Source organism: Barbus barbus (genome assembly GCF_936440315.1).
Source record: "Barbus barbus genome assembly, chromosome: 6".
NCBI classification, from domain to species: domain Eukaryota; kingdom Metazoa; phylum Chordata; class Actinopteri; order Cypriniformes; family Cyprinidae; genus Barbus; species Barbus barbus.
In genome coordinates, this window is record NC_136734.1 from 4,138,140 (window position 1) to 4,155,000 (window position 16,861).

Below are 16,861 nucleotides of genomic sequence, written 5' to 3' on the forward strand. Positions count from 1 at the left end.
ACTACATTTAGGTATTTTAAAAATATAAGTACAATATAAAAACATGTATGTACATAATAAGTGCATTGTATCAAATGATTAATTAAAATGTAAGTACATAGTAGTTAAGGCCACCTAATATAAAGTGGGACCTACATTTCTTTATTGATATTGTATTATTTATTTAATATAAATAAATCAGCATAATAAAAGATTATGCATAAATAATGTCACATAATGAAAATGAATTGTCGCATAATGCAAATAGTTCCAAAACAGGCCTTCTTTAAACAAAGTCTTTCGATTTTTCGGTACTAAACAGGTACTAAACAGTACATTTAAACATACACAATCTCTCTTACCTTTATTAACGGTTGGTGCCGGTTGGCTGGATGTGTTGGAGAAGAAGAGATCTTCTCCTGTACTTTCTCCCATCAGGTCCTCTGCATTAGCTGAAGGCACAGCACTGGGTGGAGGGGCAAACAGGTCGTTCAGTAAATCGCTGTTACTGGCAGAACTTTTCAAACCCGTCTCATTAGCAATGCCTGGCTGAGTGTTGGAGGCTGGAGGACCGGGGTCAGAGTTCAGGCCGAGCAGGTCCTCTGTGTCAAGCTGAGGGTCAGGCGGTGTGGTTGTAAAGTCTGCCTCGAAGAGTGGTTCACTAATGTCACGTGACAGAGTCCCATCAATGGGGGCGGAGTAAGACACTGATTCCTCCTCCGAGCCGCCACTCAAATCATCCTGGCTGTCAGAATGATCGAACTGCCGACTGCCATCTGTAAATACACCATAATACAGGACAGCTAATTTAAGTGCATGAAACATAATAAAGGCTAAAAAAAGAAATGCTTTGGTTGGCGAAAAGATGATGATCCACATGCAAATTCCATAAAATCCCTTTCTATGTAATAAATGCCACTGGGAACAAAATGTGCCATAAAATTCAGAAAAAAGGTTTAATACTTACTTTTTTCCCCCCAAGGAGCACATGTGCCCTTAATTTGAAAAATTATGTAGTTCATAAAAGGACTTAAGAGCCGCAAAAATTTGTCAAGTAATTGGACTTTCCTTAATAAATGGGTTATGAAAAAATTTACAAGCTAAATATTTTTTTTTTGAAATACAGTATACTAGTTTTTAAAAAATATTTTTACTTTAAAACTGTTTATTTAAAAATAAATGGAATTATTTATATCTTAAACATTGAATCACATGTCAGATACTTTTTACTGCATAACCAAAATACCAAAAATAACCACTAAAATGTTCGCAAAATGTGGGAATTTTAGTTATAAACAAGCCCCCCAAATTTATTCATTAAACTTGGATAGAAGGAAATATTTTAACATTACGAAAAGTTAAACACAAACACTTCACCTTTAATGTGCAGAGACAACTAATGTTAACACATTACAATAAGGTTCCCTTTGATAATATTAATTAACTGCACTTGTTAACATGAACAAACAATGAAAAGCATTTATTAATCTTAATGTTCATTTCAATATTTCCTAATACACTATTAAAATCAAAAGTTGTATCGGTTTATATTATTTAATGGATTTTTGAACTAACAATTGACAGGTGTACTTTCATTAACTGATGTTAATGAAGATTAATGAATGCTGTTTTTGTATATGCATTTCTCATTGTTAAATAATGTTAATGTGTTCCCCAACTAACACTCAGCAGGGAAACTGTGAAAAGTGTATGAATTCTGTGCTCTCATTCATAATAAAAAACGTTTTAAATGTACTGTATACCTTCCCAGTCGAGCGTCTGGAAGAAGTTGTTGGCGTTGTTGTCGGTGCTTTGAGGTGAAGGGGAATCTGGGTCTGTCTGTGGCCCTTCAGGCGAACGCTCCAGCTGGGCCGGTTCAGAGGTGTAACAGGCTGTGGAACCAGGCTGACGTGGAAGCTCTGGTTTACCTGACCAACCAGAAAGATTAACAACAAAACAGTTCAAATTTGTGAAACCCGCCCACTGCCAGTTTACCCAATTGTATTTCATCACGGGTTGCCAGTTGGCGGAAAACACAGCGTATTTAATCAACTGTCAATACTACATACAGCACCTTTAATTAAACATTCAAAACATTTATTCGATATATACATATGAATTGAAATTCATCTATGTACTAATATAGCATTGCTTACAAAATAAATGTTGATTTATATTGGATTTGGCAGATATAATAATAAATAATATATTTAAAGAAAGGCACTATAGATTATTGATAAGAATGTGTTACTTTTAATTAGAAACATGCTTAAAATGGACAGGGACTCTTATTTTGAAATGCATATGCTTTACTACTTCCAGCTGCTCATTCAAAAAGATGAGATAAAATATGGACTCTTACAACCATCCACAAAATATTACAATATAAACACTGGCATAATTCATTAACAGCAGATCATAAGCAATCGCTTGCCATAAATGCCTAGTATTCACTGATCTTGGTCATTACAAGTTTGATAATTCACATTCGGCTGCATTTCATTTCCTGTTATTCTGAGACAAAATTTAAGACCTCCTAAAATTATATTTAAGACTTTTGCTATACCATTTTAAGACTTTTTAAGGAGACATGAAAATCCTGAAAAATCAGAGAGAAAAAATAGAGAGAAAACTCACCAAATTTTGTCAGGATCTCTTGCTGTTCATCTCGGCTGGAGAAGAGGATTTTGGGATTGAGTCCTTTTGTGGCAAAGTTTTCCCAAGGCGGCGTCTTGTTGCTAGGGCGATCCTGAGGCTCCACCTCCACATTTACATGCACCTGGAAGAGGTCAGGGTATTTCTCCTGGATGTCGCAAGCATCGAGATCATACCTGCAAATACACGCAGCACCATCATTATAAAAGAACATCACATTCTGACGTACAACAAAAACTGAAACCGATAGAATTCAAAAAGTAATGCAAAACTTACTTTGCAAATTTGACAGTGGAAGCGTTTCTGGGCACAAACCCAGTATGGAACTGAATCTGAAACATCTTCATGGAAGCCATCTACAAAAACCGCAAAAGGAACAATATTAAGAAGGTTCACCATGTTTTTTTTTTTTATTTGGCGCTGTTTGATTGTGAGATTTGTTGTGTTTGATTACAAGCTTAGAAGTTTTTGTCCATAAAAATGCTAGAGATAACCTGTGGGATAATTCATTTAACAGGGTAAACACATTAGATTAATATATTTTTAATAAAACAATGCATTTTTCTTTATGGTGGCTTTAAAAAAGGGCGGAACAACAACATACGAGGTACAATTTGTAAAGGATGCACAAATTAATTTATTTTTAATTCATTTTAACAAATTTCTAAATCTGTTTGTTCAGGGTTAATTGGGGAGAGACTGAAAATGTAAAAAGTCTTACAACAATATTATAATTACATTCACTTTTGCAAATGCAATATTTTTAAATATGAAACCAAACCACCAGTAGATGGCGGTAAATGACTGTTTTAATGAGTGAGTAATTAGTCATTCATTCAAACAAGGCAAGTGACTACTGTCTTTATGAATGGGTTACTGAATCATTGACTCACTTGATTCGTTCAAAAACGTGGATTCATTCTGTAACTAAACACTGCTACTGTGTTGCTCGGAGACACAAAACAGTTCTGCTGTGCCTTTGATTGAAACGTCGTCAGCGAACTTGAGCAAAAACAGTGTAATTTTATTACAAATCGTGAACTTTGTGTCTGTCTCACTCATGATGAATAAGTTCCACACTGACGGCATGTTTACATGCGGACGTGAGCGTAAGTGTGACAAGCTCGTGAGATGAGATGTATTCGATTTGAAAAAGCAGTGCGCAGACCGATCGGCGTTTAACGCGAGAGCGATTCCAAAGCATGCGGAGCCGTCTGCTCTCTGTAGCTCTCGCGGTGCTTTGATGTCATACAACGATCGTTCTGCGCGGTGCTGCTTCAAGTTGAACCGAGAAAGGCCCTGCGTCCCAATGTGCATACTAAACACCCTATCTGCCCTAAATAGTATTGAAAATTACTACTATCACAGAATTTAGGATGGATAGTACTATGCACATTGGGATGCAGACTGAGACTATGGTCGAACACACTCCTGTCTACGAGCTTTCCTGTTTACGAGCCCCCCCCCCAATAAAAAAAAACTCTTCGGATCTAGACGATTCACATAAATCATAAAAACATATTTGGATTCAAAACGGCGAATTTCGCCAAAAAGCTACTAGTTTGCAGGTATGAAAGATGCACAATTTAAACAAATCAAATTGAAGACAAATATACCATATATTTGTCTTCACGTCAGATAAGTACTTTACATCATAATCCATTATTGCCATTTATATCATAATAATGCCATTCCTAATAAATTTACAGTCCAACTGGTAATTAACATTTTATTTGCATTTGTTCATTTCTGCTTATAAACATGTCCTGGGACAGTATGCATATATATCAGTCACTGCGTGTGTCTTACTTTGGCCTGCAGACGTCCGCCCAGCGTAGATCGTGCGTGATAAATCACTATCAGCACGTCTCCCTGCACGGTTATATTCAGAGGAATCTCCGCTCGCCCGTCCTCCATCTTAAAATCCCTGCAGAAACACCAAAGTTAGTTAGAGATACAGACACTGTGTCCATTCTTTTTTTCTATAATGTCCATTAGCAAGGTTGACTTACTTCATTCCGTCATATTCCTGTGAAGTGGTTGCGGCGCGCTCATCACCGACGTAAACTTCACAAAACGGCCGACAGCCGTTTCTTTGCTTATTAAAGAGCGGTACGGGAGTCATGGCGACGGAGCGGATGGTTATAGGCTTGCTGTGGGGAATTATGGGCTCTTCCGCCATTATATCACACATGTACTCAATATACCTACAAACAACAACAGTCATCGGTTCATGAAATTCATCAACATGCACAGCTAACTACATATTTTGACCTTTAGCAAGGTCAAGGTTATACCAAAGACTTTTGTAACTTCTCCATGGCAAAATATTCAAAATTGTTGAACATATGTAGCTCAGGAACAGAATGTGTAGTTGTTTTGCTTCAGATATTAGTCAAGGTTTTTGTACCAAAAACAGTGAAATACATTTTTACATGCCTATTTTCTCTGACCCTTTGTTTAAAACAGGCTGTTACTCTACTTTTCTATATGCAAAATATCCTATTTTAAAAGATTTCAATACACCAGGGGTTTGAACAAAGAGCTTTTAAAGGAAATAGTGAAGTTTTACACTATGATAAAGTTGATTGCTTAGAAAGCACCATTAGCAACCTGCGAAATCATGGTTCATCATCTAACATCAGAAACTCCTAGTAAAAAAATGCTGAGAACCATCTTTATTTTGGTCAATTTTTTTAAATTGCTGGACAAATGAGGTACAATTTGTTAAAGATTTAAATTATTTAATTCTAACTATTTAATAATGATTATGGTTATTTAAATGTATTTCTCCTGAGTTAGTTGGTCTGGTTTAGTTTGAAAGTATGTAACAAGTGTCAAATGCATTCATTGTTGAAATGAAAAATAATTTACAAAAAAAATACACAATTGTGGGTTTGTCTTTAATGTGCTCAAATAGCGAGTCAAGGTCAAACTACTGTTCTTATGTTGTCGTTTACATCATGGTTTTAAAAAGCAATAGAGAAGCTTTTAAACCGTAAGACTGCAAGACTGCTTAGTAAGCACCATTAACATTCAGCAAAATCATCATGGTTCATCATCTAACACCAACGCTCTGGAATGAGATATTTGACCTCATTCTCATGAACAGTGAAAACTGAGATCATTACGATCTTGAACCTCACATCCTCACAAGCAGATTTCACACATCAGGAGATATCATACGTGAGATATTTGCACAAATGTGTGCTCTCTGTGTGGCAAAGTTGCCTAAAAGCATCCTTTAACATTTGAGTCCTTTTATGTATTACTGAGGTGCCTGTTTGAACTTTCATAAAACCTCTATAAAGACTTTTTTCTATAAAGTATATTTTTGCATGCATTAAGTCACAAGGTTTACCAACTTTACACAATAATGACAGGAGACAAAATGTTATAAGTTCACACATTTAATAAATGAGACAATCCTTTGGTATTTTAACATTAAGCCTGATCTTTTATTTGAATTTTAGTAATTTTGTTTCATATTTGTTTTTATTTTATTTTTTGTCAAATATATCTATATAGTTATCAAGTTTTAGTTTTTAGTTGTTTTAGCACTTCAACGTAACATTTTAAACAAAAATGAGCAATAGCTTGGCAACTAGCTGAACTAAAATAACAGTGAATGAAATGATATAAAAGTTCTCAGTTCATGTTTATTTTATATCATGTAATGAAAATATTTTTACAGTTTACATTTTTGTTAACAATAATAACCCTGGTAATTCTTAACTAAAACTATTACTTTTTTTGTTAATTGAAATGAAGCTGGTTTAAAACAAAATGTATATTACATGAATAAAAAAATTTATTTTGTCCCTTGGCAACTAATCACTAAAACGAAAACTGAACGAAAAATTATAAAGTAACGCTGCCTAGGTTCTGGTGAGCATTAGAACTGAATGTTCTGTTCGAGGTTATGTCACTTCCTTTACATTTAGCTGACAAAGTCACTGTTATCAGCTCCAGCAACCACACACATTCACACTTGGTCAGAATAAAAAGAGTCCCATGAGCTTGCGAAGTTCGGCAGAAGCTCTTAGTGAGCTGAAGAACAGCTGTGGCAGGAAGTGACCTCAACACCAAAGAACCGTCACACCTGCGGCTCACTGCTCATGTTCATGCACCTGACCTGCTGAATTAATCCTCCGAGTGTCTATTTCTGCTCTAGAACAACTTGCCCTGACATTGTGGTGTGGTACGTCTTAATTCTAAGGAACAGAGTGAGAAAAAGACAGGAAGTTGTTACCTTTTGTGTGAGGGCGAGATGCCTGGTGGACATCGCTTCATACTGAACATGTAAACTGCAGCCTCAGCTGTCGAGAACAGATGACAGAAACAGAGGAACGCACAAACCACCACAGCCGACGCTGCCCGTCCATCCTACAAAAACACACAGTCGCAATATGAAGACGACAGGACACACCAGGGTTCCCAAGCATCATTTTTCTTCAGAATATGCTGAATTAAATGAATTGGGATGTTAAAATATGCTATTAAAATTATGACTTGTTAACAAAGAGCACTGTGTAATAGTTTGTTTGTGGGCAGTTTATATAATAACATTGTTGGAAAACGGCTGTGTGTGTGTTTACTCACCAGACAATGTACGATGCAGATGTTCCTCTGGTCCTGTTTGAGCCACTGGTGCATGTTTTTACATATACTGTACAAGTTCTTCAGTGTCGGAGCTCGTCTAGGTTGCCAACCACACTCTGATACCTGCACACACGACACATTTATGAGTTTTATCAAGTAAAGCATGTAGAGCCCTATGAAATGTTTTATTTTTTAATTTTAATGGTTGAAATAAATATAAATGTCAAATTAAAAAGCATGTCTAATCAATTGAATTTATAAATCTTTAACAATTTATTAAATGTATTAAATTGTTTTTACAATAAACAATTAAATGTTTTATTTTTCAGAAATTCTGTGCTTCATTTTTCTGGATTAATAATTTAATATAAATTTATAGTCAAGATAAGTGGTAATCAAATAAAGCAGCAACAATTTAATTCATTTTTTAAAATGCAATCAACTGCAACAATTCCTGTTATATTTTGCCATAAAGTGCTATACAACAGAAGTTTACCAAATCACAATTTAAGTGTAAAACCCTACTTTTGATTTATTAATCCAAAATTTGCCAAATTCCATGACATTCCATGTTATACTGTAAATTACATTTTAATGACTGGATCTCATGATTTCATACGTTTTCCGCATCACCGAAATCATAGGGCCAGAAAAACAATTATAACATGTGTTGGCAATAAACCTTAAGAGTAGATGCCATATTTAATAAAGGTGAGGTGTGACAGTACCTTACCACTAGTGTCACCAAAAGGAACTACAAAAATAACAACTGTTTACAAACTGCTGGTTGAAAAATATAGCCCCGCCCCCAAATTCATGCCACTGGTTGAATCAATTAGGGTTGGGCCGATAGACGAATTGTGATTCCCCCCTACCCCCGCATCCCAATACCATGTTCGGAAAGAAAATGACGTGTACTACAGAACCCCTAAAGGGAATAAATACGAGATGGGAGGAAAATATATATTTCAATAGCCTACTTTCTCTCGTTATATCATTGGGTAATTATACTGTATATAAATTGCGGGCTTCAGGGAGCTTCTGGCACTTTTGAATGCATGATCGCTTTTTAGTTTCACTTTCGAGATTCGCGATCGCACATACTCTGTGTATACTACGGAGCGGCAGTATTTCAATTTATCTCAATTTAACAACCCCCTAATTCCCCCCGCCGCCAATGTCATCGTCCATCGTGATGTTTTTTTTGATTTTGTAGACATCGCCCAACCCTAGAATCAATGCTTCTGTATTTCTACTCAGTCTTATTTATATACTATCAAAGTATTTATTCATATTTTAACCTAAACTAATTTCTATTTTCATATTTAGTTCATATATTCAGTTTTCATTTTAATTTAAGTTTTAATAATTTTGTTATATGCTTTTATTATTTTAATTCATTTCTTTTGAGCTGTAGGATATTATTATTTCAGTGTTAATTTTAGTGCTTCAAATTAACTTTAAAAAATTTAGTTTTTGATCTAATATTTTATTTTTTAAATAAAACTGTTTGTAATAATTTAGTTTTTTTGATAATACCAACACTGGATTTATGATATGATAGGATAAGACATCAATTTAGATCCCTGTAATCTATTAATCCTTTACATTAGTGAAAAATGAAACCGCTTTGCTATTCACTCTCACCCTGTTGTGAAACCTGGCCGGTCTGTAGGAGCGTTTGGAGAGGTTGTATACTGCATAATGTCCCGCGTGCCGAGAATCCAGGAACAGACGCACATCCTCAATGTTATTCTTAATGGCAGATTCAACACCTTCAGCTGGGAAAGACATGACTGCAAAAACAAATACATATAGACAGGTAAATAACGTTCAGGCATTCAAAATGAATCTGAAAGCCGTAGCGCACAGATGAGCGTACCTGCTACTCTGGAGGTGATGTAGGACAGGTCCAGGTCTCCTTTAGCATAACTGAGACAATAGGACACAGATTTAGATGCCTGGACACAACAGCAATCCAAGAACTAACAGAACATCTAGATTACAGGCTAAACCTCGAACAGAAAACCTGTCGACATGAATAAGAGTAATGGCTTGTATTAAAACTCAACCAGTCAACAAACGTTTTTACAAATTTAGCAAAAATCTGGGTCTAAAAAGGCAAAGACTTAAAGGAATAGTTCACTCAAAAACGTTTTACTTATATTCATTCTGATATATATATACACTACATTTCAAATGTTTGGGATCAGTAAGATTTTATTTATTTTACTGATTTTATTTTAATTCCATTTATAATATTACTGTTTTTACTATATTCTGATCAAATAAATGCAGCTTTGGTGATCATAAGAGATCTTAATCTTTAGAAGGCTTGGGATATAGTGAACTATTCCTCTAAAGTCATTTGAGGAGCAGCACTCACATATATGGATTTAGTAGGCAGCCGTTTTAACTTTTAAGAAACTCTACTGATCAGAGTAATGCTGTGCTGATGGGAGCAGACTGTGGTTAAGAACAAACTGCGAACAAAGCCATGAGCTGAAGGTGGAGTGGAGTTCACACACCATCTCTGAACATACACACGTAACGCAAACAAAGACACACAGGCGCTGCCCCATAGTTACCTGGAGCTGCAAGGGGTTGGAGATTTGGGACTGAGAGACGTGATTCAGGAACAAAATGAACAAAACAAGACAATGAACAAAAAATGAAAGCAAAAATGGGCCAACTGAGGAGGAAATAATCTTGACAGACTTGTGGAGACGTGAGGGGGTAATTATTAAACATGATTAATAAATGCAAACAGATTATGGAGGGGGAGTGGAGGGGAATTTATGATCTGGTAGATCAGTTTGTGTCATAAACAAAATGCTGATTGAGTTTACCAAGAGATTAATGTCCAGTCACTGCAATTAGACAGATCAAATTTACCTTCTTATGAAGATAATGATGATCAAATCAACATGGACTCAGAATTGATGGAAAATGGGGTCATTTACATTTATAAATGTCATTTGTTTTGAGTATGATGCATAAGCATATGTTATTCTACAGAAATAAAGAAACGGTTCATATGAGTCAATTATTCGTTAAATAGGATATCATAACTTGCACGTACATTGTGCAGGAATAATTGTGCAGCATGCATTGTAATGAGGAAGTATCCTGTCATTAATTTCTATGCTTTTATTTTTTTGTTTATTTTTCGTTTTTGAAACAGTGTTGTTATTGCTAATTAAAATAAAAACTATTAAAAATAAGTTAACTGAAATAAAGCTGAAATAATATACGGACTAAAATTATCTAAATGACTAAAACTAAAAAACAAATGAAAAGCTAAATAGGAAAATAAATAAATACATTTAAAAAAAAAAGACAAAATACATAAATTAACTAAAACGTAAACTAATTTTAAAATGAATAAAAAAACAATTAAAGATAAATAGGAATATTTAAAAATAATAATGACAAATAAATAAAATTATAAATATTAAAACTATAATAAAATTTTAATAAATAAACTATTAAATCTAAATAGGAATATTTACAATTCATTGTCTTGTTTTGTTCAATAACAATGACAAAAGACATAAAATTAGTCAAATTAAATCTAGAAAAAATGCTTTTTTTATTACAAGAAATTTCAAAAAGTTAAACAAAGTAAAATTAAATTAAATCTAAATAGGAATGTTTAAAAAAAAAAAGACAAATTGAATTAAATAAAATGAAAATTGAAAATATAAAAACGAAAGCTAATTCAAATAAAAAATTTGAAAATTAAAATGAAAATTTATAAATTAAACTACTATAATAGTAAAAACATTGGGTAAAATTGGGTAAAATACACCCCTTTTAATTATAATATTGTATAATATTATTATATATTATAATTTAAAAATTAAACAAAATATTTATAAATCAAGAATTTTCTTGCTTAGTCCTCCACCGTGAATGGATTTTTTCATCACAATGCCATCTCTCTGTGAGAAATACCTGTAATGCTACTGCAGAATTTGGCCAGGACTGGAAGTTAGCATAATTATTCTGCCAACCTTTCGAAACCGCCTTCACGTCAGGACGTTGTGTCTTCGATGCCTTAAAATGCTACAGCTCATGAAAAAGAGCCTGTGAATCGATTTTTAATTAGAGCACAGACATTGGAAAAGATGCTGAAAGACAGCAGCAGGTGGCATTGTTTGTGAGCTAGATTAAGTGATATCAGATTAACCGCCAGAAGATTACTAGTACTCTCTCCACCACTACGACCTCTTCCTTCATTCGGCTGAATCTGTCAATGGCTTGGCGGAAAGAGATGCATCATAACGAAACCAAGGCAAGCCAAAACACGCTCGTGTGCACTAGTTAACGTGGGACAGCCGCAGGGGTGGTTTACTGCAAGCTGAATGCATCGCTCACCTGGCCACTGACTGGATGACTTTGGAGGAAGTGTCTTTGATGTTGGTGAGGAATCTTTCGGTTCCTCCTTTAAGAATATCCAGGAAGCCTCCACCCATGGCCGGGTCTGTGTCATACACACCTGGAGATACAAACACACACATAACCGCAGGCCAACGTTTATCATAAGAGCTTTTACGGGACAACAGCTTTGACGAATATATTAGACATATGCACACAAGGAACATCTCTTTGCAATGACACTTGTCAAGAACATAGAAATGTTCTTTACAACCCAAATGATCAGATCTAGGGGTTAGTTCACACTAAAAGGCCAAAGATTCATGCCATCAAAACATTGCAAGATATTTAAGAGTTTTGAAAACACTACCATGTAAACAACACGCATCTTATGCTCGTCTCAGTTATATCTAAATCTCCATCACCTGCTTTCAGATGGAGCGGCATTTAATACATGGAGCCGTAGTTCGCTGACAAGCCACGCAAAATCGCGTTCATAATCGATGTGATTTATCATCGCGGATGACAAACACTGATCGATCTGCGCCGCGTCGCTTCTAGTCAAACACACCTAGTGCTGCAGGCTTATTGCCTCACTGACGGTGATGAGATTAACCCCTTAGGTATTGAAATCTGGTAGTGAACGACGAGATGTTGTTCGATAAACGGTGGTATCGAGGCAATTCGGTCGGTGCCTAAAAAGTATCGAACTCGATACCCAGCCCTACAAATAATAACTAACAGACATCAACAAAATGAACAAATAATAATAATAAAAGAGAGATTATTTAGATATAGAAGTCTTAAAGGTAAAGTAGCAAAAACAGCCTGCTTAATTTTCAAAGTGTATTTGGTGCAACAAATATTGTTTAACATAAGTGTTAATATAATTAAAGTTGAAAAAAGAAAAGCTAGAAAAGTGTAGGATATAATCCTTTTAATGGCCTGATATTTAGACTGTAAATTAAGAAACAAGATCGAATGGTATTATCACTTCCTGACTGTGTTCACTCAGAAAATCAGAGTAAACTCAGCAGATGGTGAGCAGAGGGCCAATCCTCTTACAGAACGCACAGATAAAGCATCTCTTAGGGTAAATATGGGGGCAGGGGTGTGTGCGAGGCATTATCTGTTTGTGGACAGTATTATGACAGTGGGATGGTAGGTGGAGGGTTGCACTCCTGAAACAAGTTACTTGTAAAAGTAGCAGGCATGAGTGAGTGTCTTTATGTATAAACACTTTAAATCATTTGTGTGTGAATGTCTGTCAGGTAAGAAGTCACGCAGATGAACTCGATGCTGTCTTAAAGAGCTCGTTCAAACTGCGTGTGCAGTTTTAACAAAAGTGTAATGACATGACTGATGCTGATTTATCCTGTCTCTCTCTAATAAAGTCTAATATACTCTTAGATATGAATCTCACAAACAAAGTGCTTCTCATTACCACAAAAGCTGGTGGGCCTAAAGCCACAAATCATTGTTTACACAACTCAGTTCCTGAACACAATCTGTGGTATTAAGGGCTTTTCGGCAGTTTAACAACGTGCAAATTTAAAAAAAATAAAAATAAAAAATACAGCTGTGCCGGATATTAGTTGTGTATATTATTAAATGCTGCAAGTCACCATTTGTTGAAGGAAGCTGTGAGCTTTACTTTACACAAACACTAAAAAGAGGAAGATTCACAGCCAAAAATATTAAAAGATCCCAAAAAATAATTAACCCATCAAAATTAACTAATAACTATAACAATAACTAACACATTTACAACAAAAAACCTACAAATTAAACAAAAAAACAACCAACAACTACTGAGAATAACTAAAACAATAATTAAAAAACAAATCTAAAAAACAAACAAATAAACATGAATAACAATAACTAACCAACATCCAAAAATAACAACAAAAATTAACAACCCAAACAATAATACAGTAAAAATACAATAGTAAAAACCAACAACAAACAAACATTAATAAAAAACCCAACCAAGCAACAAGACTAACTAAAGAAACAAAAAACATTAATAACAAAAGTTCAAATCTGTATAAGTAAAAAAACAAAAACAAGCGTAAATGAACCAAAAAAAAAAAAACTTACCTACTAATAATTAATAACAATAACTAACAAATATCAACAAAAAAATAACAATAAAAATACTATAACTAATGAGAATAACTGATCATTACAATAAAAAAACCTAAACTAAAAACAAGAACCAGCAAACACAAATAAAAATAAATAACTAACCAAACAAGAATAACTAAAGAAGCAACAGAACTAAGTAAATAACTAACAAACTAAACAATAACTAAAAAAGATACCTTTATAACAAAAAACAAACATGCAAGAATTAAAAATAACTACCCAAGTAAACAATAAAAACTAACAAGAACAGTGAAAACAAACATTATTAACAAAAAAATCCCAGCTATCTAAACTAATTAATTAACTAACTATATGGATGTTGCAGAACTGAAAATGTAAAAAGGCATCAGAAAACGAAGAGAAACTTCCAAACGTAATGCATGTAAACACAGGATGTCAGCGCATCAACAGATCTTATGACAAGATAACATCCAACAGCAAGCTCTTCACTGATAGACTGTTCACCGTTATAATAAATTTGTTAGATCGCGAGACATCAGTCCAGACAACAGGTCATAACAATTACAAAGGGAGTGTGACATATTTGAATAAAAAGGAAGCTACATATCTACTAGAATGAAAAAGGCTTGCCAATAAACGAGTCGAGTGCAGAACTCACCAGCATTGTGTATGTTGTTGATCTGCGAGGGAAGCTGCGCGCTGTTGTTCCCGAACCCTCCGTTCTGCTCCAGGAGCTGTAGGGATTCATAGCCGTCATACACAGACTTCAGACAGTAGTATGAACTTAACAGACTCATCAGGACGACAGTCCACTGTACACACACATCAGGAGCAAAGCAGGAGACCAGACTCCAGAACACACATGCGCTAGTCAATAACAGCAGAACATCTTCTGCAGCTTCTGGCTGTTGGTGGTAATCACTTTAATCCAGAGAGAAACCCCTTCTTAACCCAGATCAGAGCCATCTAAAAGCGCCCTCCCCACCATGTGTGCACACAGGAGCATAACACTGACAATCGCACTCAAACCCTGCTGTTTGGATGCTCTGAACTAGATCATTCACGTGCATTAATCCAGGAATCATTAATCCGTTCTTTGAGCTGGGACAGCCCTTGTCCTCCCTCTTGTTTACCAGTCTGTCCTCTGTTTCTATCTTATATAGTCAGATCAGTGGCCATTAGGTCAGAGAGAAAACGAGGGATGAGATGCTGCTTTGTCTCCAGGAGGTCATGGAGGGAGGGAGGAAAGGAAAGAACGAGAGAATGCGAAAGGAAGAGTGCAGCGGTGTCTCTAAATGGCTCTTCAGAGAGCTGTGATCAGTATGTGGGACTCTGCTCGTCTCTGCTGGTGTGTGTGTGTGTCCGAGTGTCAAAGAATGAGGGGTTTGTTTCAAATGAAGCACCAAAAGAGCCTCATTCAACCAACCCAACCAGTCGGGTGATCAAACAGAAGATCTGATGGAGAGATTGCGAAAATCTATATACGGTTTTTCAAGCAATGGCTGATGCTGATATTTATTTACATACATACATGCATACATACATGCATGTGTTGAAACGGCTAATAATAAAATGTGACATTCTGTAGTTTTGTCTCATATTCATCTTTTAATCATATTTGCAAATGTCTTGACTCCACAGCCAACAGAGCAATTTTGTCTTTACTGTTCCAATACTTATGGAGGACACTGTGTGTATATATGTATGTGTGTATGTGTATATATATATATATATATATACTGTGTGTGTATGCATTTATATATATTTGAATAAATACTGATTAATTCATCTTCAAAATAAATTATTTTAAATTAACAGCATTCCACCTAGTGACAGTTACAAAATCTGTTAACAGCCATGTTTATGGATTATGTTCTTTTTAAAAAATGTAAATAAGAGTAAATTTAAACTTTTTTTGTCATTTAAAAATGGTAATTGCAATTTTTGTACATTTTATTTGCTATAATTAAATTGTTATATAAATGTATTGTATTTTGGCCACTCTGAGCTCTGGATATAAATATTGGCATCATCCACCTCCCTCCCCCCATAAAAAAATAATTTCTCTTGACTATTATAAACTAGTCTCTTGCATTGCATATTTAGCATGAAATCTACAAATGAAAACTTGATCTAAGAGACAGTCACAACACATCACGTTTTTGTTAGATGGTTTGTACCTCAGTAATGGGTGATTTTGGGTTGACGTTCCTGGCTGCAGCGATCTCCTGCAGTTGGCTAACAAGCTCGTTGATTGACAGTCGCTCCTCTGGGTTGATTTTCAACATTGATCCTGCAACAAACACAAGGCTTTTGACACACAACAAGATATGATGTAGGAGAGATTTTGGTAAGAGGGAATGTAGTTAAGTTCCTGCAGGATACTTACGGATGAGTTGCTGAAAGACTGTGTACTTGGTGTCATTCTGAGGAATGTTGTATTTGCCGTTTACTATCTGGAGTTTGGCTCCCTCCTCAAATGGGTGCTGCTTAAAACAGAGCAGGTACAGGATGCACCCCAGAGCCTAGAGAACAAACCAAGACTCTTTAAAAACCACAACAAGGACAAGAGAAAAAACCTGTTACACTGTATCCTAACCAGGTGATGTGTGAAAATTAATGCCAAAGTGCATTCTTCACCTGGCTTGGACAAAAAAGTTTGCCTTTTTAAGCTTTCAACTTGCTTTGTCTCTGAAACAAATTTCCTTCCAAATAGTCAGCAGGATTTCCCTCCAAATTAGCATAGAAAATGTGGAAAAATTCATAACTAAACTAACTCACCCATATGTCTTGTTTCTCATTTATTGGGTAGTTGGAATAGAGGTCAATCATCTCTGGTGTCCTGTATGCTGGAGTAGTGTTTCTAGTAATCTAAGGGAAAAAGAAAGAAATGATTTATAATTTAGTGGTTCTTTATGTTAAAAGATTGCATGCAAGGATTATAATAATGAATGATTAAAGCATGTAAACACTTGCTCAACAATTTACACTACTGTTAAAAGTTTGGAGTTGGACAGATTGTTTTAAATGTTTTGAAAGAAGTCTCTTATGCCCACCAAGGCTGTTTATTTGATCAAAATACATAACAAAATGGTAATATTGTGAAATATAGTTCATTATATTCCATGCTATATCA

General features: G+C 35.1%; 1 protein-coding gene across 2 annotated transcripts in view; it reads right to left on the reverse strand.

Moving 5' to 3' along the window:
• Positions 1-16,861, reverse strand: part of LOC306871476 (cyclin-G-associated kinase-like) — a 37,638-nt gene that overhangs the window by 9,340 nt on the left and 11,437 nt on the right. Inside the window, exons 7-22 of one of the 2 annotated variants that reach the window (XM_079419437.1) lie at positions 16,507-16,596; positions 16,115-16,250; positions 15,906-16,018; positions 14,384-14,459; positions 11,617-11,737; positions 9,825-9,854; positions 9,119-9,168; positions 8,884-9,032; positions 7,237-7,359; positions 6,887-7,020; positions 4,647-4,841; positions 4,444-4,561; positions 2,911-2,990; positions 2,617-2,810; positions 1,743-1,907; positions 342-755 (exon numbers count right to left, since the gene is read on the reverse strand). In XM_079419437.1, coding sequence (XP_079275563.1) covers positions 342-755; positions 1,743-1,907; positions 2,617-2,810; positions 2,911-2,990; positions 4,444-4,561; positions 4,647-4,841; positions 6,887-7,020; positions 7,237-7,359; positions 8,884-9,032; positions 9,119-9,168; positions 9,825-9,854; positions 11,617-11,737; positions 14,384-14,459; positions 15,906-16,018; positions 16,115-16,250; positions 16,507-16,596 — 2,188 coding nt within the window. The remainder of the gene's footprint in view (positions 1-341; positions 756-1,742; positions 1,908-2,616; positions 2,811-2,910; positions 2,991-4,443; positions 4,562-4,646; positions 4,842-6,886; positions 7,021-7,236; positions 7,360-8,883; positions 9,033-9,118; positions 9,169-9,824; positions 9,855-11,616; positions 11,738-14,383; positions 14,460-15,905; positions 16,019-16,114; positions 16,251-16,506; positions 16,597-16,861) is intronic. The other variant, XM_079419438.1, reaches the window with a different exon arrangement.